This window comes from Aptenodytes forsteri, unplaced genomic scaffold (assembly GCF_000699145.1).
Source record: "Aptenodytes forsteri isolate BGI_AS27 unplaced genomic scaffold, ASM69914v1 Scaffold234, whole genome shotgun sequence".
NCBI classification, from domain to species: Eukaryota; Metazoa; Chordata; class Aves; order Sphenisciformes; family Spheniscidae; genus Aptenodytes; species Aptenodytes forsteri.
The window spans coordinates 55,691-80,861 of record NW_008794006.1 but is presented as its reverse complement, the minus strand read 5'-3'; the positions used below and the strand labels follow the sequence as shown (position 1 = coordinate 80,861).

General features: G+C 36.4%; 1 protein-coding gene across 1 annotated transcript in view; it reads right to left on the bottom strand.

The window, feature by feature from the left end:
- The window catches only part of SLC9A3 (solute carrier family 9 member A3), a 54,770-nt gene that overhangs the window by 7,323 nt on the left and 22,276 nt on the right, over positions 1 to 25,171 (bottom strand). Inside the window, exons 2-10 of the mRNA XM_009289736.1 lie at positions 18,704 to 19,006; positions 13,461 to 13,621; positions 11,282 to 11,360; positions 10,277 to 10,454; positions 9,168 to 9,388; positions 6,981 to 7,183; positions 6,072 to 6,161; positions 4,132 to 4,202; positions 1,732 to 1,861 (exon numbers count right to left, since the gene is read on the bottom strand). Coding sequence (XP_009288011.1) covers positions 1,732 to 1,861; positions 4,132 to 4,202; positions 6,072 to 6,161; positions 6,981 to 7,183; positions 9,168 to 9,388; positions 10,277 to 10,454; positions 11,282 to 11,360; positions 13,461 to 13,621; positions 18,704 to 19,006 — 1,436 coding nt within the window. The remainder of the gene's footprint in view (positions 1 to 1,731; positions 1,862 to 4,131; positions 4,203 to 6,071; positions 6,162 to 6,980; positions 7,184 to 9,167; positions 9,389 to 10,276; positions 10,455 to 11,281; positions 11,361 to 13,460; positions 13,622 to 18,703; positions 19,007 to 25,171) is intronic.

Below are 25,171 nucleotides of genomic sequence, written 5' to 3'. Positions count from 1 at the left end.
CTTTAAACTAAAGGGGGGGTAGATATAGACTAGATCTAAGGAAGAAATTTTTGACGCTGAGGGTGGTGAAACACTGGAACAGGTTGCCCAGAGACGTGGTGGACGCCCCACCCCTGGAAACATTCAGGGTCAGGCTGGACGGGGCTCTGAGCAACCTGATCTAGCTGAAAGTGTCCCTGCTCGTTGCAGGGGGGTTGGACTAGATGACCTTTAGAAGTCCCTTCCAACCCAAACTATTCTATGATTTGATGATTCTGTGAACGGTACTAAGGTATAATAAAAAAGGTAACTCTCCTAAAAAAAAAAAAAATCTAACTTAATCTAACATTACTATATGGGATTCAAGACATTATTGGGTAAAGATTCTGGGGCTAAATCTGCATGGCTTAGTGATCTAGAGAGCCATTTGCATCCATTAAAGAGAAAAAATACTGTAATGAATCTACTGAACAGATTCAGCAGTGAATCTGAACATGAGTCTCATGCTCATCAACATCAAAGTCATTGTCTAACTATCTTCCTCTCAGGTGTGACCCAGAAAGCACCACAAGAAAGAAAGTTAGTTCTTGAGCTCAAATGGTCTGAAAACCGAATGGGTAATTTGCAAAATCTCAAAAGGAAGTATTTGCTTATCTTGTGAACCACTCCTCATTTTTCACACTAACATCATTTCTGAATCTCATCTTATTTTCTGAATTTGATCTTTGAAATTACATGTTTCACTGGAAGAAGTCTGCCTGGCTCATTTTCAAAAAAAGAAAAGATATTATTATTAATAGTAGTATCAGTTGTAGTAATAGTGTTTATTTTGATTAAAGAAATTAACTGGTATATCATCTAGCTGTGAAAATTAGTTCACTTGGAGATTACAGGCATAGATAGATTATCACCTCAAAGATCACTGTTTAAAATACTCCATTTAAAACCATCCTCTACACTGTATGAATACTGCACATTTGTGGTGATTTGAACTAAGGTGGCCAGTTTCATACTGAAGAAGATCAGGAATTCTTACACATTCTGTTAACATTGCTTCAGTCTGGGAATGGTACTCCTGCAGAAGGCCAGTAGCTTCCTTCCGTTCTGTAACTTTAAAAATTTCTCCTGTTGCAAGTCTAAAGTTTCTCTAACTTCACAATTCTGTGATTGCGTTTGATATCTGTAATATATCAGTTTAACCTTAATTTTTGAAGTCTGGGTGTTACGATTCCATTGAATTAAAGTTACCCTTCCCAATTTTTTTTATTTTACTGTGGTCTGGCAGAATGAGATTATAGCAATCCATTGCTTTGGTCATATATCCACACCATTTGGAAGTGAGCATCTTCAAATCAGATTTGTCATCACATAGAACCACTGTTCTGCAGGAGCCAGACTCTGTTGACACATTTAGAAAGACAGTAGTTTGCCTGATCCCTTCGGAATTACAGTATCTTTTCATGCAATGAATGTAGAAACAAAGTTATTCTGTAAAATCCAACAGAAAAGACACTGACTTAAGTACAATATACTCATACTTGGGGATCAGGCATAATACTGAGAATTACAGCCACTCAAACAGGTGATACTGAGACTCAGAACACATTTAGGAAAAAATAGAAGAGCAGCAATGAAAATAGTTTTCTTTTAGACATCTCCTGAGATATATCAACTTTAGGTTATATCATAAATTAAAAAAAACCAAACAAACACAAACGATGTTATAATATGTCAACAAGTGTTCATAAGTACCTCAGCCACATAGCTAATTGCATCCTTCAAGTTGAGTTCATGGAAAACATTAAGGATCTGGTCTCTTGATTTTTGAGCAGACCTTCTCATCAGTACTTTACTGAGGAATTTCCTATCAAAATTGGACCACCTGATAATTTAAACAAACCGTGTTAATGGCAACAAGCAATTTTAGTTTCACAGCATTTTTAGTTTGGCATAAATATTTTTGTGAGCTAAGCACTTTAAAAGAAATGGTGAACATAGCAATGTGAGGGATTTGTGTTTTGAAGCTTTTCAATTAGCATGTAAAGAAAGTTAAGGAAAAGCCTGTTACAGAGTTATGCAGCTGTCACAAAGCATTTAATAGGTTCACTTACCAAACACTACTACAACAGCAAGAGTGCTATGATTATAGTATCCCATTTCAGAGTCGCTAGGACATTTTATACTCTGGGAGATCATGCTACCTTATTTTTCCACTTCTGATTATGCATTGTTGTATTTAATAGCTTCATTCTAAAAGTTTAATTTTCTTTCCTCCTTTGGAAGGGAATCTGCTTTTCCCCAGCTGTATTGTAGGACAGCCAGCCTAGAAAATCAGTTCACAGCTGTGCCCTTCCAAAAGCACTTACAGAGGGCCTTATTCATGCCGTTGATGTACTCTGGGGGATAGAAGTGATGTGTATTTTCTGTGATTTACACTTCCAAGCTTGTCTGATAGTAGGATATCTGCTATTTTATATTTAGGCTCCAGAAGATAAAGGCTGCTTTACTTTCATCTACCTTCCTCAAGATTTTCTCTAAAGGGCATGAGGCATCTTTGGAGACTACTATTCAAAGTGATTCTATCCATCTTGCCCAATGGCTATTTTGCGTTTATGACTTTTATTCAGATTGTTGAAACCTTTTTGTTGTTAAACATTATTCACAGAATTGATATCTATTCCTCTTCTCTAGCCAGAACATCTGACAAGCAGTCTCTAATTCAGGCTGCCACACCTGAGCACATCAGTGAGGATGCTAGTGGCTGCCATTTCCTTTAGGAAGCAGCACTTTCATGTACATATAGTCCAAAAGAAGCAGACTTAAGGTGGTCTCATTCAAAACATATCAGTCATCAAACCACACACTCAACCATGAATCTACATTAAGCTACTCCTTCTCTTGTTACTCAGGGAGATTACTTTCTGACATCTAAGAAGTCAAACTCTAATTTGCCACTTTTAAAATATTTAGCTCCATCTTCAAGACAGTATTTCAAAACTGGGCATGTATTCCCCTGTATTATAGCCTGCTGAAATTCATTCCCAAAAAGTAAACTAAAAATTTAGACCAAAAGAAAGAGGATGTTCTATTTGGAATGCCTCATGAAAATTCTTCCCTGCATAAATGAACAGAGAGCAAAAGGAAATAAGGGAGACTGTCCCTATAACTGGGTACAGACAGGTGAGCAATTCTTCTTGAGCTCAGATACAATCTAACTCCAGTCTAAGAGTTGTATAGTTATATGAGCACAATGCTCAACCCAAGCTAATATACTCAGCTTCTCAGCAAGGGTTAGGGGAGTGCTCTGCAGAAAACTAATACAACCACATGGCTTTTGTATTGCAATTGACCTGTTGAGTCAGCAGGACATTAGCAGGTCAGAACCGTGACTGTCTGCACCTATGAAATGACCTAACTCCAGGGAGAGAACTGCCTAACCTTAAATAACACTGTTAAAGATAATGTTAAAGACATTAAAGATTTAATGTCCTTTTTTTCACATTTATTCATATAAATTATGGAACTCTGCCCATCACAATGGTAACTCTTCACGTGTACTTTAAAGAAAATGGTGTCTGTATCTTTCAGCTGGGTAACTTTGCTTCTCTCAAAATGAATCAACTATAAACAGAGAGGGATGGAAATGACCCGTAATTTTCATTATTGGTTTCAAACTAATAGGCTTAAACTATCCGAGTCATTTCAAAGCACCCTCTGCCATCACTTTCAGAGGTGTTGAACGCATCCTTTGTAGAAATAGTACAAACAACTAGCACAGTCGTAGTTTAGTTTTTTTAGTGCCTCCACACACAAATAATGTTCATGAAATGGAGTATTACAGAGAAGGACCAACATTAACATTTTAGGTTAAATCTTGTGCAAATGGCCTGTTCTCAAATCTTGAGAGAAGCTGATCCCTGGATGTGAACTGAGGCATTTGCAAAGGCCTAATCTGGACCGAAAAGATTCCAGTTGTAGGGGACAAAAATAAACTATTTTCACATTTGTTGTATTTCCAGTATTTTCAGTATATAACCTTTTAAACTATATTTGACATCCTTGCTGTCCCTAAACTCACAGGCTTAAAAAGTCATAAATTACAGTTAAGATTTCCTAGCAGTATTTCAGCATTCCAAGTTAGTTACTACTTACTTGTCTCTCAGATAATTATGTCCTATTTGTCCAGAAATGTCTTCTATAGCAGAAAGAATGTGATCAAAGGCCTAGGAAAGTGAAAGTGGAAATAAAAGGCATAATTAGAAAATAGCTCAATTTATGTCAGGTTAGACCACGTGACTATGCAGAATAATTTTATTGCTGCTACGCAGATTTTTTTTCCCATTTACAGAAATGCTAACTACTATATGCTTTTCTTCAAAGGTCCTGAGCTTTCTAACAGTTCTTTACAAATTCACTAATTATTCTTGAATTACAAGGGTCTCAGCAAAAAGGTACTTAAGCCTCCATTTTAACATTCAATTTTGAGACTCTTTTTATCAACTCATTTTACCATCTCCATTTCTGCCCTATGAAGTACATCAGCTACTACTAGTGTCAGTGATTAAATCAGTTGAAAAATTTCCCTAGTGTTTCTTTTTAGATGTTTCAGGCATCCATACTTCCCTCACAGTAGAAGTAGGCACCATTCTTTTGATATCTAGGGCAAAATCCCATGCTGGGTATATTAGATGGCTGCTAGAAATCCTGAGGTTTATAACTCTCGATTCAAACCAAGGCAGCTGCAGGTAGAATTTGGTCTTTTTCTGTATATGGTTGTTAACATTTTACTCTGAACATTGGTGTGATTACTGCAGCATGCTAGGTTTAGAACAACATGGGTGATATGGATTATTCCTGAATATAATACTAATTACTGCCTCAGGAGATATCTGACATGGAAGTGGAGAAAATGATACCATAAATAAGTTGTTCCCTCCTACTCCCTGAGAACAGACAATGCTCCCTCTCTCTGAAGGCTGCAATTTATACAGTTCTAGGAGCACTGTGCCTCCTGAGACAGTATCTGCTAGAATATTCTAGGAAGTGGTGAATCAGTATGTACAACTTTATAAAGTGTTAGGATTAACATTACTGCTTGGCCTGCACTACTAACTGACATGTAAAGGTATATCCCATAAATGTAGACAGACTGTATTTTTTCACCTCGGGGAAGAATACTGATTTTCAAATAGTGAAATATTTGAACAGAAATGGAAATTTAAATTGCTGGATAACAAAAGCATAATGTATTTATTCAGTAGTCTGTAAAAGAATTCCTCAGAAACAAACCCTGTCCATCACTAAGTTGTTAATTCACTTCAGGTGACCTCCAACATGAAAACAGAGAAGATTAGAAGCTCATACAAGGATGTGTTAAAATACTCAATGCAGGATAGCTGTGTAAATATGAAAAGTTTATGAATTAAAGAAGGCCATGAAAGATGTCTTATAGTCTTGCGTCCTTTAGGCTGTATTTTTATTGAAAATGTATGTTTTCTTTTACTGAATAAAAACTTTAGAATGTTGTGTGAAAGTGGATTGGAAGAGATTATGTTTCAAAATCTTTTAAAAGGTTAAAGAAATGCAGGCACACAGCATTCACACTGAATTAAAACTATTAACATTAATCTGGAATTTCAGTATATAATTAACATCTGCACTGGGCAGCAGACTACCTTTCTATGTAATATGCAAGCTACAAAGCCTGCTTTCATATCTTTTCCATAAATAAACAATATTTAAGAAGGAAAAATAAACTTACTTCCACATGCTTTGCCCTAGCGATCTTCAATCAAACGTCCTCCTCTTTTAGATAAAGAAGCATATTCCAGCTGTGCTGTTTCCCCAGTACTGTCAGCACCACTGAATTCTCAAGTGAAAGACCAGAACCTTCAGCTGAGTATCCCTTCACAGGACTCAGCCCAAAGACAACTTACACCCTACAGATAACTTTTGAAATGTTTGAAGGATTTTGCACTTGAAATTTGATTCTCCCCTCCCTTCCAAAAAGAAATTTTCTCTAATATTTTTTTCTATTAAGGCACTCTATAAAAATCGAAAAGATACCATAGTTTTGTTTAAAAATATCTTACTCTGCCATGAAGTTTCTCATTCAGTTTTGGCTCTCTGTGTTCAGTTTTCTTCACTTTAAGCCACTGTACCAAAGGCTTGATAGTCAGTCCCTAAGGATTGAAACATGATAATAAATACTTAGGAATTATCTTAGACTTTCCTCCAGCTGGTCATTGTTAAATAGAAATAGAGCGTTTTTGTATGTTATATGGTGGTTCTCATACTTCCTCAGTTGATCTCTGTCCCCTTTAGAAGATAAAATAATGCAGTACCCTCAGCTCCTGTTACAAAGGTTTGAAAAGACACCAACCAGTGGAAAAATGTATCTTCTATGAGAAAAATATGGTAGTAGAAGGGTTAAAGTGTTTCCTATATCATTGAATGTGGTGTTTTCTGCACATACCAGGAGATTGTGACCACAGTTAAACTTTCTGTAATAAATTTGAGAAAAAATTCCAAGCTGGTATATACTGACATATCTCCATTTAAATTAATGTTTTTTTCATCCAGAAAGTGCTATTTTGTTTGGATGCTAGATATTTTCTTGTCCCACTGCTTACTGTTATATTTTAAAACAAGGACTTAGGCTCAGGTAGATCAGCTTAATGACTGTATTTGCCCGTAAAAAGGACTGTTCCCTATAGTTATTCACATGAGGTGAAGGATGTTTAATCAGATACTAACTTGAGCACTATTAACACCAAGCAGCTAAGACTGAACACTTTTTAGCACAGAGGAAATTATGTTTTGTCCCTTGTGGTGCCATGTGAAAACATAAAATAGGATCTTTGTTACTAAAATTACAAATTCAATTATGCTTTCAGTTCAGTGAAACAATATGCAACCTTCAGCTGAGAACAGCTTTAAGCATTCGGTACTTTTGGGGACTCCTTCTCCTTGCAAGAAGCATGCTTAAGAAGTTGAATTACCTGGAAAATAACAGTAAAAAACACAACAATGATAGTTGTGCTGACAAACAGGTTTCTGTCTCTCACTTTGTTCTTATCCAGAAGTACAACCAGAGCAAAAGCAACTGCTCCACGTAGTCCACCATATGACATCACCACCTGGTCTATTATCTCCAACTGGACCATTCTGTAGTGGTTAAGAATCCATGTCTGTAAAACTACACCTATAAAAAACAAATGCCAGCATGTCTAGAAATACCCTTATGAATGTCAATATCCCAACCGTGTGTAACAGAAACAGTACCACCAGTCTGTTTTCATAACAAATTCTCTACATCATCTGCTTCTCCCTCTGTACTGCTACACTGCCAAGGAGGGCAGGCCCATTCGGTACCTTCCGCTTTATGTTTAGCCAAAGGAATTAGATGAAGATTCTTCGGTAGGCCAGCAGTTCTTCTGGGAGTGCTGCCCTCTGGCATAGGCACTATTGGTGAAATTCTGCTATGTGCTGACCTTTGAAATTCACAGTTGAGAAAGAATAGAATTTTTAGCAATTTTTTAGTCAGTGATATGCACAGGATCTTTTAACAGAAGGAGAAACAGGTTGAAACAGTGTTGATTTAGGGAGTAAGTGTGGTACTCTTTACAAATCACTGAAAATGACATTTATGTCATTGGCTTATGGAGGTTATGTAGTTATGCTAACACTGTCTTCAGGCCTACAGATGAGATGCTGCCTGTTGTAGGAGACCTAAATCACAACATCTCCCAGAGCTCCCACCATGCAGAAGGAAAACAACTTCACCACTCCTGAGAGTGGCACAGCATCTGTGTCCCACTGCAGCAGGCCAGGATTGTTAACCAGTGCAAAAGAGATATTTCTCTTTTTAGAGAACTTTAAACTTGTTCTAAGGCGAAAAGTGTCTTGTGTATATCACTGTAAGCAAGGCCTCTGATGGAGGGGACCTTGAAAATTAATTCATGCCACCAGTCTGACTCCTCCAAGGGTATGAAAGCTGCAATTATGTAAGGCCCAATATCATCAGGTCTTTAGTAATTTATCAATGTCTAAGCTCAACTACTTTAATGGATGCATATTGTTATTGCTGAATATTTACTATTTAATTATTGATCACACTTATTATGGGATTGTTAACCACTCATTCCAGGAATACAAGTGACAAAATCAAGATACTGAAAACTTGTTTAAACACCTCACACACATCAGCAGTTACTGAGAGGTGGCTAAATGAACAATGGTTACAGACTATTTAGAAAGGAGGACATGGGGCTAGGCCCTTCATTTAGCCCAGGAATTTCTAGACAGAATAAGAATACAGAGTCTAGGAAAACTGCCAGCTAGGTATATGCGTTACCATTTATTTGAATTTAATTCAAGACAAACAGGCAAATAAACCCGTTTAATTTATTCCCACATGTAAGTACATACACTAAGCCACTATATGTGTTACTCTCTAGAAGTACTTCATTCTATGCCTTTTTTGCTTTTTTACCCCCTTTGCTCTTTCACAGAACAGTGATTAAATAGTAGAACTATACAGTTGGGCAAATTGTCATTGGTATTTTTAAATGTTTGCAAACTTATATAAGCCCAGTAAATTGACAGTAGGTAATCCCTACCTGCCACAGTCTTATTTTTTACCAGTTTTTCACCAGTCCCTGAGAATTAGTTCTTAAGCCAGAGAACCTGTGGTGTAATTATGTATGGTCTTACATCACTTTGTGTCTCAAACCTGAAGTCAACCATAAAATTAGCTCAGGACAATCTCTTTATTACCAAATTGAAAGAGATGAAGGAAAGAGATGGCTGACAGGACTCACATCTTTGTTAGGCTGCAAATTAAAGAACAAAGTCCATTTCACTGGGAGATTTTGCCAATACCATGTGCTGGGTCAACAAAGGTTAGCCACTGGGTGATTCATGTTAACTGCTGGGCTAGTCGTATCCTCACACATCAGCAAAAGTGAAATCCTACTATATTTTCAGCATATGATGAAGCTTACTGTAGAGATCTGCCCTCCTAACCCAAAACCAATCATGAATTCAACTAAAATAAATGGAATATTTTAAAAGGAACAAGTCTAGAACTCCAAATTTTTTTTTTTTTTTTTTTTTTTTTTTGGCAAAAGAATATGTGACTGCATCAACAATACAGTGGAAGGACAGGAAGAAGATCATCCCCTTACCAATAACTCTATACACTGAGATGAAGACCAGAGTCAACAGAATAAAAGCTGTATTCCAAGTCCAGATATTTGGATCTACAGCTGAAATTCCCAGGAACATGAAGATAATGGTTTCTGCTCCACTGGCCATCATTTTCATGGTATATCTTACAGTTGTAGAAGATTGTTCAGATATGTTAGCCTTGACATATTTCTGACAGCAGATGCCACAGAAAGTTATCCTAGAAAAAAAAAAGAAGCAATTGTTCAGAAAATATTTGTTGTAACATTTAATATTATTTCCATCTATCATCTGTCATATAGTGATAAAAACCCACCATTAATTCCTAAGAAAAAATACACTCAGGAGCCATTGTGGAGTTTAATCTAGGTAAAAAGCATATCTCAAACACTCATCCTGAGGTGACCCCAAGAGGTCTGAAGACAGCATTTCATTAGATCGTAACAGACCTTAATTCTCTTCAGATTATCATACTGCTTTACATGCAAAATTTTATATCTTGTTTACATCAGACATAATCTTAAACTAATGATCTGTTTGCAGTAAGATTTTCAGATCTTTAATATACTCACTGTAGGATCTACAAACATGACAAGCAAAACTGAGAAGAAAGGTATGCGAGGAATCAATGGATACTAAAAGAAGAACGACCACAGAGGTACTCAAGCCAAAACAGGCAAGATTTAGGCAAATTTTAGCAGGCCAGTCAAGAAAGTGAGAACAGCAAATAATGGACATTCACATAATGCCTTAGAAAAAATACTGGTTTAATTACAAGTCATAGGGAAAGATGTCAATACAAATGGACAACTGTTAGTTATTGAAGTATTATTAATCACAAAGAGGAAAGAGTAAAGTCTGTATTTTGCAAAGGAATTTCTCATGTTGCACAGCAGATACCAGAAAACTTGCATTCATTTTCAAGGCTGAATAGCAGTATTTGCAAACTATAATCTGCTGCAGTGTGAAGGTAGTAATATTCAGCATAAGCTTCATGAGTGTCATATTCTACAGCTGTCCTATGTAATTTAGGTCTTTCTTTTCAATGTTTTTAAAAACGATATTCCCTTCTGAGCCCCTTCACGGGCAGTAATAAAAAGAGACTTACGCAAGGATAGCAGAAAGAGAAAGCATCTCTGCTGTGAGGTAGGACAGGTAGGAAATGATAAACACAAATCCAGGTTCAATGATTCTCACGTGCTTGGTGAAACGACTGACCAATGACAGCAGGAATGCAAAGAAAATGCCAACCAGTGTCCCACCCAGGCTTACCACAAAAAATGACACTGAAAAACAAAACCAAACACAGCTTAAACAGTAGAAATATAATGGTTTGAACTAGTTCTTTTCTATTATATGGCCAGCAAATCAGAGAAAATTTTGGAGGACATGTCAAAAATTATTTCTAAAATGCAACAACATGAATTGCTTTTGAGCACTTGGTATATGAAAGCAACATTCTGTAGAAAAAACAAGGTTACTTTCTGTTAAGCTTCACCATTTTAGGCTTATTCAAAACCCACTGCATTTCTTTGAACAATTTTTGTCCCCATGTTCTGTAAGCAAATGCTTTTCCAAAAGCATATTATAGAATATGCCCAAGTCACTCTTAAAACATTGATTCATAAGATAATGTAGTATCATGTCATGCTTGGAATGGGAAATAGTGACTAAATTTTTAGATAAATAACATTTCTTGATAGTCACTGGCAAACGTTACTTTATGGTAATCAGTGATAAAGAGTGAGAACACCCATATGCAATCTCAACTTTCCTGGAATGCAGGGAGAGCACAGGCTGAAACTCAGGACATGTTATAAAATACAAAGAAAATATGTACAACTGTCAAGTTTGGAGGTCTTAACAACTGAACTCTACATCTGTTGAGTCTCCTCAGAAGAAAACAAATCTGATTAAGTTTCCCAAATATTCAGGAATATTCACTTATTTATTTTCTTAAGACATTCATCTATGCCACAGGAGTGTGGGAATATGAATGACAAGGGAAAGGCCTGAAAAATAACAGTTACTGATAGCATAAAAATAATACTATTTTGTTTAAAAGTCTGCATATGTACATCAGTGATGTGATACGGAATTCAATTCTACGCACCTATGCCTTTGACACATTCAATCCCCGTCACATTCTCTGAACCTATTGTAACAAAAGATTCAAACACATTGTACAGCACCTGAAAAGAAAAGTAGACTAGCTTAATATTTGCTGCTGAATTAAGCCTATTAAAATAATCTCATTATGGGCCCCAACATTATGAATTCTGAAATTATGTATGACTGAGGGAAATTCTGTGTGGAGGGAGATTTTGCAGATTTTCAAATTTTTGAAAATGGAAAAAATGCAGTGGAGCAAGAAGAAACAAAAAATTTTAAAAAAACTTTCCATTTCTTATGTCAATATGAATTCTATCTATAAGAAGCATTGTTACGTCTAGATGTGTTTTCTAAAGCACTTCTCACTCTAAAATCCAGGTATTTGGCAGATTTATTTAATCACCTGTATAAGATAAATAAGATACTTAATATGATGCTAATAATAAGAGATTTGATTTAAATAGGTTGAACATATGTAAAGTAAGTTGAACGTAAAAGAGAATAAACTATAATAATAGAACTAAAGCTTTTAAAATAATTGACTAACAGTGATAGTGCTGAAAGTAAAGAATTCATCTTATCCATATCCCTGCCTAAGGAGGTTTGTATGAGCATTATTTTTGACACATGCCTGTCTAATCTATTCTTAATTCCTCCAGTGATGGAGGAGAATCTTACTATGGCTTGCTCAGTTTTCCTTGTTGCAGCTAAGCTTGTTAATTCTTATCATATTTACTCCAGTCATGGCATGCAGGTTAGTTTGTTCTGTAACAGTAGTCTTTTACATATTTACATTTAAAGAATGCTATATCATCCACTTTATTCTGTCCTACAGTCTTTCCTTTTTCCAGGTAAGAACTCTAGTTGTTTCAGACTTTCTCATAGGCTATGCTTTCTGACTCTTGATCATGCTTACTCTTCTCTTCTGGATTTTCTTCAACAAACAACTTTCTTTTTTTTTGTAGAGTGAGTGTTTGTATTAATTTCACAGTAAGAAAAACTCCTTTCCTTCCGAAAGCCAGTGATGTTGATATCTGAGTCCCTCAAGGGTTTATTTTAATATTTGTTTCTGGTAATACCCCAAAAGTACTAATGAGACTGATATCTAAAGGCAATTAGGTTTCTCTGAAGGCCCTAAATGGCATGTTCAAACTCATGTGAACAGTTAGGCTGCTGCCAGTGACCTTGCGGTGCCTTACTGCCTTGGTTGCAAAAAATTAAGTTACTGAGCCTGGGGGACATGTCTTACCCTCCTTTGGAGATGTGCAGGAGCAGGAATAGGAGATGATCCAAGAAGCGAACTGAAGCTCTGTAGCAACTCAGTTGCATAGCACCTTTCTGCCATAGAACTTCCTGGTCCCTGCCCACTAGCACTATACTACAAAACTATTGACTATTTTATTCTGAGAAAAATTTTGTGTGAAAAGAAAAGGTGTTTCAATCAAAATAAAAACATCAGTAGAAATTTGGGATTGTTTTGTCTGTTAAAGTCTATTAAGTTTTCCTTTTATAGAATCATAGAATCATAGAATAGTTTGGGTTGGAAGGGACCTCTCTTTCTAAATGAAAGAAAACCCAGAAATTAACATGTTACCAAAAAACCCCAAACCAAACCAGAAACTTTCTAAAATGTCCCAAAATTTTTCCCAAATTTGCTCTTTGTTATATATCTGTTTGATAAACATCTGATTGAAGTAAAAGAGAGGGAACAGGCATAACCACTTTGGCGAGTATTCTCTCTCTCACTGCCTATATATCTGAGGTATTCATATAAATTATGGGCATAACAGAAATATGCAGAAAAGAGTATGTGCATTAAAAAACAACAGCAAAGAAAGGCTTAAAATCCCTGGAACTAATTTCAGTAAGTCGTGAAAGCCCTACTTGAACAGCAAAGGCAAATAAAATGTACACACCTGAAACTTCATTTTAAATATTTTTATGCTCATCCAACCCTGGATATTTTTATGTGACTTACAGGCTCCAAATAGCTTTCATGCTCAAACATTTAATCTTTGCAATACAGTGTTTGTAAACAAGACAGAGAACACCATGAGTTATGCTACACTAGCCCATGAGTAGATACACACAGATGATACAGTATTTCATTTAAGGGGAAAATACACTTCAGAAGAAATCCTCTAGAGTTTGGGTGACTTTGGGATATCTAATTTACTTACCACAGTTACAGCATCATTCAGAAGCGATTCTCCAAAAACAATGATGAATAGAACTTCATTGACATGGACTTCTTCAAACACTGCCAGAACAGCTACAGGATCCACAGCGGCAATTAAGCTGCCAAACAGGAGGAAGTCCAGCAGTCCAGAATTCAGGTGGCCTTCAAAAACAAAGCAAACAAAGTATAAGCAGAGACAGCTCTGTATTATCTATAGAAATGACAAACTGTGATATTATAGATAATGCAAAATCATTGAAAATAGGGATCCTAAGGCATCAACTAGAAAGCATGGCACAGAAACTACTTAACAAGTTCTGCATTGTGTCACCTTGTATCCTACAAGGTTTGTTGGATCTAGCATTGGCCCATGTGGATCAAAGTTGATTCTGGGAGCAATACAGTCCTGTTCTTATGGCAAGGCACTTGAGATAAGTATTTCCACATCTAAACTGGCTTTTTATTTGTGTGTGGTATGGTTTATCTAACAAGTAAATTATCTCAGGATAACTGAGAACTAACAAGATGGTAAGAGGAATATATCAGTACTCCTGAAGTAAATGTTCCAAAATACTTCATGCCACAGGCCAAATTTGACTCTTGGTCACTAAGAACTGCTACAGTGGGGCTTAACTGCACTCAGTGCAGTTAAACACCACTTGTGGCCTCCTTATTCAGTAGACATTCATTGATAAGTGCTGTTAAGACACTTGTTCCCAAATTATGATTAATGATGCCACTGTTAAATTGTCCGCAAGCGGACCATAAAAATAGATGGACTAAAATGTACCTCAACATGTTTGTGTTGTAGCCCCTTAGAAATTTTGGCAATGATTTCAAAAGTTTTGGAACTACAAAACTCTGGTGATAAAGTAACCCAGTATTTATTTAATTTTTTTTAATCTTCTTTTAGTTATTAAGATTATTTTGTTCAGTTATGCAAACAGACTGAGACAAGCACCACTATCATTTTAAAAGTAACAGAAAAAGGAAAGCCACAAAGATCGCTTTGCTCAGCTTCCTAAATATCTTGCAAAATTTACCCTCTTCATGCAATCAAGAGTGGTATCCCAGTCATTTTTTCTGGGGAACAGATTTTTGAAAGAGAGGAGAAGGAGAGAGAACAGGAAAATACCCTTTGTGTTCATTAATGGATGGAGGAGGAAGCAAGGTTCATTAAGAGGTGATGAGGAAGAGCAAAGAAGGAATATGTTGAGAGTTCTTTTATTAGAACACAATGCAGAGGTCCATGCCCAAAATTAATAGACAGTTGTATCAGGCATGATTTCTACAGGTGAGGGAGAAATGCACCTGATTAAATGATTTGGAAGCATGAGTCAGACAATGACAGTCAGTAGCCATAGCCAAAGGATCAATATTGTCTGTAAGGTACTTCCAGAACAACATGGCCACTCCTCTAGCAAGAACTCTTACAAGATAATTTTTCAAATCCAGAATATTTAGTGCTTGGAAGGTAATTGAAACAGAAACTAGATTCCAAATACTTTTGATACAAAATGGCATGGGCATATTTACTCAAGAGAAGGACAGGCACATGGGCAGCCAGAGACAGGAGTAGACGACACTCTGTTGTATGTGACAATGGCCAATAATCTGGGGGAGCTGCAGAAGTACATATTCTCTTAGCTGCTGTCTGCCAATCAGAGCATCTACAATGTTTTCCATACAGTTTATAGGGACCTTGGTAAGGCCCTGAAAACAGAAATTCATAGTTTGCACAGACAGATAACTACTCTATACTTTAAAAAAGAGGAATAGTCTTGTTCACTCTTGGACATATTGGGCTGTGAATGAGGACTGAATCTATCCATTTTAGTGTGAGAGAGGGGTTGAAGCAGTGAGCTGAAGTCTGTGCCAAAAATTCTGAGAACAGCCTTGAACCTGAATTTAAGTAATGGTTCCATCAAATGTTGGCCTTCTCTGCCATGCTTAAGGAAGGAACAAGCCCACTGACAACAACTGTCAGATATCAGGGTACAATAGAACGTAAGCTTTTAAAATAAATTGGCTCACTGAGATTGCTTATCTTTTTTATATGTTACCAATTATAATCATTGGTACATTCTTTGAAGACTGCAAAGCTAGTGAGCAAATATTTATGGAAAGGTTAGGACACATCTATAATTCCTATAAAGCAATGTCAAGAGGCATGGCGTTTCTAAATCAGACTTTTATTTAGACTAATGATGCAGGTTATTTCCAAGTGGTACATGACCATTGCTTCCTCCAGCTCACCAGAGTCTGGAGTGACTAGTTGCCAGCAGTGACACCTAGGCAAAGTAAGTTGCTGGGCCCAGTTTAAGACTTCTACACACACTCAGCATGTTATCGCTATGACCTAGATTGTACAGGAAAAACTTTTCTAAGCATTAGTCACAACCACAATTATTCCACAGAGAAGTGCTGCATGTGTTAGTTCTCCAGTAGATGGTGAACAGTTAGGTGCAATCAGCCAGGAAGATTTAGGATTAGATACTTCTTCCTATTCTGTGAAAGCAGACTGGTATGGCTGTTAGTTAATAGTTAAGGTGCTGATCTTTTAATTTCACTTCTAAAGAAGGATTTCTTTGTTATTATCACGTTCTCTTTTTCTTCTGCAAATTATAATATCTGTAAGATTATTGAATGCAAACAAAGAGCTGCTTTTATGTTTATTTATGTAGGAAATCTATGTAATCCAATTTGGATTATGCACTCTCATATTGATGGACAGTACTACAGGCCCATTCAGTGGTAAAGTTGGAAGCAATTTGGTTTTAGTTCATAGTCTGTAGCAGATATACATTCCTACATTTTAATATTTTTTCTAGCATTATTCTTTCCAATTGTAGAGAAAGTGGGGTAGAAACAAAAATATGCCATAGAATTTCAACCAGAGGCTGCTATGAACTCTTCTAGAAATTGAGTAACTCAGCATTCTCCTACCTTCAGCAAGTAAATAACAACAGCAAGGCTTTTCACAAAGTGTGGTGCTTAAATATTGCTGACATCTTGGAGGTCAACACAATGTATTTAATGGATTAGTAAGTATGTGTCCTGTAGATATTTTAAAGTCCTACTTAGCTTTGCTGGAGAATGACATAGTTTGAATCAGGGACAGGATTTTCTGGCCTTTTCCATAGCTGAAATTAGAACTCTAGTAGGTTATAATATGTCTTGGTTGTAGACAGGTCCCCACAGTATACCAATTAACACTCATTCTAAACATTTAAATATGCCAGGCATGTCAGTTTATTGTTTGCCTTTGTTAACATCCCTATTTTTAGCTTGTAGAGCTTTAGCTGTGACCTGTGGTAGGGGCTGATTCTCCTGTTTAACTGTAAGCTCAGAGTTCTAGTATATACTATCACTGAAAGATTTGCATGATGAAGCAGAACATGTAGCTATCAAATCCAGCTTTTACAGTTAGTCGTGAATTGTTTACGGATTGGGAGGAGAGCAAGAGATAAATGGATTTTTCACTTAAAATAAAATTTTTAGGAAAACACTTGACTTTTCCATTTCACGTCATAACGAGGTCAATGCTTTTCCTTTAATGGTTTTTATCAACATATTTTTAAAAGTAATTATCATTCATTATATTTCCCAGAGCAGGATGTTAATAATGTATTTTTGGTAATATTTTTTAAATTGTTCCAAACAGCTTGGATATTTAAAGAAAGAAATCCCTTTGTCATCTTTTTTGTTCCTGAAAACCTGTATTTAACTATAAATGTGAAATTGTGGGTGCAATATATTGTGCCTACAGGCTGAAAGCACATAAAACATCTTACCTACCTATAAAAATCAATAGCATCTGCATCTGAGCTGTCACCTTTGTATCTTCTAAAGAAGATTGTTACTTATAAACTGTGAGATATAGTAAGGTAAATATCTAAAACGTAAGCTAAATCTATCATAGATGTCTATATTACAAACATCTGCAGTAACATAAGATGAGCCTCATATGAATGAGTCTGGTCTAGTTCTTCCAGACTGGGATTTTCAAATAAGGACAACACAGGTTTCCCTTAAAATGGATGGAACAGATATCCCAATCTTATGTCCAGTTTCAGAGAACCCAGCCCCAAATTCTGCTGCTTCCCTGTGCTGGACAACGGGAGCAGTTTTTGAGGCTGGAAAACTCTACTATCTTATCTTCTGTAATAATCAGCTAACAGTTTAATTCTTCATGGCAAAAATGTTCTCTGCAATATCTGCAACTTCTGACATTTGAGGCACTTTTTTTATCTGGACTGAAAAGGAAGTCTGTGGTAAATTGCTCTGAGTTGATTTTACACCACTGTGGTTGGAGAACAGCCCCATGACTAGCTGTTGAGCCTTTCGTACAACACAATATACCCCTTGCTGTCTTGGAGCCACTCACTCAGTCCAGGATCTCAGCACTGGTTGCCAAGAACAGATGGGCAGAGTGCACAGGCACAGCAGCACACTGTATCTGTACTGCTCTCAGCAGCACTCAGATGTGCCCTGTAAGTACTTTCTAGAACTCACTAACCTGAGAGAATTTTGTCCTAGAAGGGCTCTTGAGCTTCTTCAGTACAGACACTAAGAAAGCATAGATAGGATGCCTGTTTCAAAACACATGCAATCCACATACAATGTGAATTATTGTTCTTCAGGTAGCAGTACATAGCTTATGTGCATGCCACACCTGCTGAGAAGATTAAGAACTGCTGTTCTGTGCCTCTTCTAGCAGCCCCATGCCCTTATCTTGTAGTATAATTAAGACAGGGTGCATCTTACATGTGCTACTTGACTCTGTAAGTCTTCAGTTACAATTTCCAGCCTCAGAAGACAGAGATGTGTCATGCATACATACCCACTCAGCAACCATTGCTTACTTAATATTAAAGCTGACTGAAGAAAGACAGTTCCATTTTACAGTAACTTTGAAGGTTTCTATAACAGCAGAAAGAAACAAGCCCTTCAGAGTGTATTTTTGTCCAGATGTCCATTAGCAGGATGAATCCTGAGCTTTATCCTGAGAGTGTACGCACATGTTTAGAGCAGGGAAATACGAGACACACAGGTTCAAGTCCCTTTTGTGCTTGCTTCAGAGAAGATTTCTCAGATCATTCTTAAATTTAGTAAAAATATTACAAATTGCTCCCATTAAAATTGGATTTTTCTGCTGGAAAGAGCTAAGTTGTAAAGTATCACCCCATCTAACAGCTAGCATACAGTAACATTCACAATTGTGCCTTCACAGATCAAACTTACCCATTATTCCTGTCTGATAGACACCATAGAGAGATAAACCGGTTGTGGCAGCATTCCAGACTGTCCCAATGACAGCATACAAAAGGATGGAACCAAGATTTCCAAAGAACAATCTATTCGGCATAAAATATCCAGCATCCAAAACAATTGGGGGCAGCAGATAGAAGAAAAATACAGTTGGTGTAAGCGAAAAGGAGGCAATGTGATCTGCTGCCAATACAATGCCACCAAGGAAGAGACCAAGAACAATCAGCAGAGCACTCTCTGGAACCACCCGAGTGACTTTGTGGGACAAGTGGAAAACTGCAAGAAAAGAGGAAAACAGTTTGTTAGAATTGGAATGGAGAAACAATTTGAGCAACAACTGTTGTTACCTGGCAATTTTGACTTCACACAAACTTCCTGCTTTCATTGTTATTAGACCCAAAAGCATGCATGGAATGCATGGGACACAGACAGTGTCAGAACCCAGCCACTTTTAAAATAAAATAAAAGGTTGGTTTTCAGATTTTATCCAGCATATTTCAACTTACATGAAACCAATATTCCATGACATTTATTTCCTTTATTGGATTATCTTCTCCATACAAGATCTGTTTAGGGAAAGACGGTGTTCTGTGCAAAGCACTAAGTGCAAGACTGAAAAGAAACAGTAGAAGTGCTGGACGTGTATGACTTCATGGTTTATTTCTGTGTCTAAAAATACACATCTGACCTCCCAACATTTGTCTTTAAAACTGATCAGTGTACTAGCAGGTTTACTGGAGGATGGGAGAAGAATGCTGAAAGAATAACTAGTTTCAAGACAACTCTTTTTAAATTTATGAAGAATATTATATGACAATGTAGCCTGCAGCAGGAGCAGAATGGAGCTGATATCATGGGAGATCCGTTTTGGGCCTTTTCCTCAAAATCTCCCTAGTAAGGATTTCAGTTAATTCAGAGGATTTCTGGAGCAACAGGGGCTTTAGTGGTGCCTTTCTCATATATAGATATATTTGTGGGAAATGATTCTGCAACAGGCTACTTTCTTTTGTATAAACAGTGTCATAAAATCTGTATCTTACAGTAGTATGTCAAATCCATTAATAAAGATGAACAGTATATGGTACCTATTATAGAAAAACATGTAATGGTATGGTGTGGTAAGACTATTAAACTAGCCAATAATTAGAGGGAGAGAAAATTACAGAGTGCCATGAGTGAATCTAAAGAGACAGAAAGATGGCAAGGCCAAGACAGAAAAAACAGACTATTCAAGATGACAGAAACACAAGTAAGACTGCAGATATATGTGGCAACATATATTTATAGTGCACTTGTTAGGTATCAGATAAAAGAAAAAAAATGCAGAGAGCAGAACAGAGAGAAGTTAAGTCTACAAAGAAAGATGGAACATGAAAAAGGAGGAGGTGGCAAAGGTGTTAGATAATAAGGAAGCACAGGTGTGCTAATTGACTTTCTTGGGATTTCTGTGAGCTTTTCCTTCAGTTTATCTTAAATATTGATGTGTCCCAGATGGTCTGAGCCCTGGCACTTTGTGATACTGACCCAATAAATGGGATTTTACTTATATAGCTTTGTGCTGAAAATGTGACTTTCACTTTAGGAAGAAAATTCCACTAAAAGCCAAGTTTGTCCTGGTTTGAGCATCAGCCTAGAACTGTGTTGAAGCTTTTACAATGCTAATGCAAGTTAGCTCAAAACTAGTTTGGACAAGAAGCCATCATTAAGAATTCCAGCCTTTTAAGGTATAGTAGAATAATCTTTCCCATGACTATGCAGAGATCTTAGACCAGGTTACTTTACTGAAAGACCATTGTTTTTTCTCCCAGCCAAGTATTTGTCCTAGTCAAACATTTACTAGTTACCTTTTAGAGTGTTTTAAGGGCCCCATTCCTGAACTGTCTGTCTTCGTCTTGGCTGCATCTACATGGGCAATGTTAGAAGCATCACCCATCATTATAGTAGTCCCACAATAAGATGGTTCCTACTAGTTGTATAACCTCCATGGCCTCATCAGAGTAGGAAAAATGACAACAGCCTGCCTATACCAACAATGAGCATGAATGCAATATTCCTAAGTGCATGTAGACAAGACTTGTAAACTAAACCATTTAGAACATAGCTTCAGAGTGGGAATAATACAACAGCAATCACACATGAAAGCAAACTGCATTCAGTGAAGTTGGCTAAACCATGCCAGTTTTCCATATCATCTGTGTCATGTAATCAATAGCTGAATAACACTTCACAGAAACAACCACTGTGGGTTTTCCCAGTTAGTTTCCTCTCTTTATAATAAAATCCCCTGGGCTTGCATTAAAAAAAAGAAAAAAATAAATAGAAAAAAATAAATAAAGAAAAACTATATAGCCACTATTCCATGTGTATAAACTGTAGCATTTAACTTCTCCAAAGTCTTTCCTACTGGTCATTCTTGATTTCTTGAATTTCCAGTCAGTGAATTATCAACTAATTTATCACCTCACAGAGTAGGGATTATCTCCTTATCCCTGAAAATGAATGTTGCTGAGCTAGTCTTACTAACCCAAGTCTGTTTTTCCTACTCTTATGTTTGCAGATAAGGCATGACTACAAGAAGTTAAAGTTAAAAATTTAAAATAAACCTGTGAAGACTTTTCAGAACTAGACATTTGGAAAAAACCCAATGTCCAGCTAAAAATTCATATTCTGTAGAATTCTCACCTTTACAACCAAAACCAGTTTCTCCCAGTAAGTGCTGGGAAGCCAACCTGATTTTGGTTGTAACACTGTCTCCTCCTAGAAGTCGCATGTTCCCAGTGAATCAGCTACATCATATCTGTCTGGGTTCCCTTTAACTCCAACTGACTGATTATCTACCAGCAATAAATTCTTCTACTCTGTTAGTTTAGGAATGCAGGCTGTGGACAGGAAAGTTATTGCATGAAACAAGGCTCTAGAGAAGTCTCCTCTTTTTTGCATTTGGCCCAAGCAAAACCTGAACACTAGACTGTATTTGTTTTAAGGTAACTGCCTGGCTAACTCTGCAGGCAGATAGTATGCAATATGATTAACAGAATCCTAGTGTCTATAAACATAGAAATATGTAAAAGGAAAATACCACAACTGATGAAATTCAATGAAATAGCTTTAGAGTAAGATGTAATTGGAACTTAGATCGATGTTTGAGTTCATATTTGCACTTACAGTGATTGATTTTTTTTTCTGGTTATGTGCATAAAATATATTCAATCAAGATTGTGCATTATGAGTAGTTATTACATTTATAGAAATTGATAGAGATAGATTAATTCCAAATTCACTCCTTAATGTTTTTTTAACAATTCATTATCCTGAAGTTATGTCCCTAACACATTGTGAGTGTTTTACAAACTGACATAATGATAGTACATTCATTCCATAAAGTTTGCATTTACTTGCTTAGGAGAGATCCAGAAATAGTCCCACAAACTTAATTATGTCCCCATGACAAAGTAGAAGAATTGGAATCTTTAATTACATCTAAATGTCTAGCGTGACTAGGTATTTCACCTGACTGAGGAGTAAAATACAATCCAGCAATAATGGACAAGGAGTTTAGTTTGATTCTGTTGTGAAAGAAATTACAAATATCAGGAAGGATAGCATGCAGTGCTGCTCAGATAAATTACTCTGTGAGGGACCTGGAGATGAAATTAAGTCTATTTTCACTGCTGTTAATAATGAAAAGTACATGAATGTATTTTAATGAGCAGAGGGAAGGAGCAAAGACAGAAAAATTTGGAGCCAGTCCATGCCATAAAAGAAGTAACAGTGCACAGAGCAATCCTGTGATCTATAAATTTTAACATTTATCATTTAGAATTCATCTACATAAGTCTAAGCACAGTATTAGTGAAAAACTTAAACATATACCTTCCATCCAGTACATGCTAAACCTGGCTTGAAAGTGGGTTGGACTGGCTAGTGGGTAAACTGTGTTTAAATTCAAGCTGAGCATCACTGAATTAGAAGCTTTCTACAAAGTTAAGAAACAATTACATAGTATAAACTTCCTGTGAAATTTTTTTCTGACACTTCCTTTGAGATCCAAGAAAAGGGATTGTGACATTTTATGTATTTGATGAGAAAGACAAAACAAATTAGCAATCTATGATTTGATGGCTGGAACCAGTTTCTTTTGACTCAAAGAAAGAAATATACTTTAAGAAGTAAGTTATTTTTTATCACCTTTTAAAAACACAGTAACTTAGATTAAATCCTTCAGTGGAATTTACAGCATTCAGTGAAATATCTGTTGCTTTCTTAGGCCATCTGAGACTGCTTTGCAAGAAGTGATTCAACAGAATAACCTTTTTTTAATTCACTAAATGAAATGAAGACAGAAAGGACTGGTTAAATAGCAAGAATAATAAATAAAAGAATAATAAAGAAGAGATAATGTACAATTCATGCTCAAGTCACTTAATATTTGTAGACACACAAAAAAAGTTTTCTGAAGTAGGGTTTTCCCATATTTCTTTCCAAATTATCTCTAACAGCACCTGTTTTTAATGAATACTGATTTTTGATTATCAAGCAAAACATTTCAATGACTTGGTTCTAGAATTCTGTGCTTTTTTTTCAGCACAGATTTGCCACCTTTTGAAAATACAGTGCTGCAAAAATAAAAATCTGAAACTACCTATTTAATATACTGTTAAATTTCAGGATTTATATGGTCATTTCAACACTATCTCAAGTGACTAATGACATTTCCATTAACTTTGTTAGTGTAAAATCAAGGCCCTGAAAACACTGAAATATTTTTTTCAGATAATATCACTGTCCCAGTCAATCACAAAACCTACTGCATGTGCAGAGTATGCAACATGTCATCCAGAAAAATCAAGATCTGACTTATAATAATGCTAGTAATTCTCTGCTGAAGTTTCTTTTTCCTGTATCTTTCAGTAAAATCCAAGGAATCATAAAATAATTTAGATTAATAAAAGATTTTGAACCTCTTTTTTCAGACTTATAATTTCCATAGTTCCCATGAAAGCATAGATATGAATTTGCAAACATTTCTCAGCTCCTCCTACCACTGCCAGTGACAGGTGTGGGGTCTACCATATGCATTTTTGCTAGTGGATCAAATATGCACTGATAGTATGCTATTAGTCTATTTTTCAGTTTTCACTTTTTATTTTCACTTATAAAGATGAAGTTATCATATTAAATCAAGCCATGATTGCTCCTAATTTGAGATCCAAGACCTCATTCTCTGTAACTGGTGAGAACCCTTGACATTGACCAAAGCGAGAGCAAAATGCTTCAAACTTTTCTTCATGATTCTTTACATTTACTTTACAGAGATGCAAATAATATTATCTCCAAGGCAGTATATAATCAGGTTCCTGTAATGGCACAACATAGAAGCTACTTAAGAGAAGGCATAAATAAATTCTACAAAAGAATATTCTGCCCAAAGGGAAATCTTTCTTCTAAACATCTTCAGCAGTTGGACTCTGACTGGCAAGCATGAAAGTTTTGTTTCTTATCTTATCTACGTGTTCATGTTCTCCTTAGCGTTATAGAGGGAGAATTTTATTTTAAAACTGTTTAGTTTATGCTTTCTGCAGTTTTTTTCAGTAGTGTCTTCTGCAGATATGTTATTGCTTTAAAAAAAAAAAAATCATAAATCTGAAATATATTCCAATAGCACACATGGAAAAATCTGCTTTACCTTGCCTGTATAATAGCTCAAAGTATAATCAAATACCAGTTTGTGAACTAAATTGATCAAATATAGCTAGGCAGTAATGCAGTCCAAAAGCCTCTGGAAAGTCCCAATCCATTCCTATTATGTTGGTCTACCTGACTAGGGAATGGCCACACTGTCTAAAATATGATATGGAGCGTACATTTTCAAGAAGGGATCATTTTGCTTCCACCATCCCTAAAAGGCATGAATCCCTGGCCACTCTCTTGCTCCTTATCTCCATGCATTAGTTGCAGCCAGTTAGTGGATCACAGCTCAGACTAACCAGCTGCATCTGCCACATCAAGAAAGAAACAGCAGTGCTGTAGAAATGCATGATATGGCCTATGCAAGCGCCGGGGCAGAGATTGTAGCATTCATGGTGTAAGAATTGTGTATAGATGCTGGGGCAGAGAGAACTGTGTATTTTCTATAATTTTCCCCGTTTTTATCTGCAAACTTCTTTAAAAGGTTATTTTAGATTCTTAGCATTTCACAATTTTTTCTCATTAAGCTACATATGTAAGAGATCCAGATACCCTGACCTCCCCAACATCTAAAAAGAAGCTGAACAATCACTGTTTTAAAATTACTTCTAACTCTTGGTTTATTAAGTCTCATATAATCTTTGATCTGTATTGGCTGCCTGTAGTGTTCACTGTGGTCCTCTCATGATTCTCGATTCTTGGTGAAGTAAGGAGGGGGGCCAGCAAAACCACAACCATGGACTTCCGGAGGGC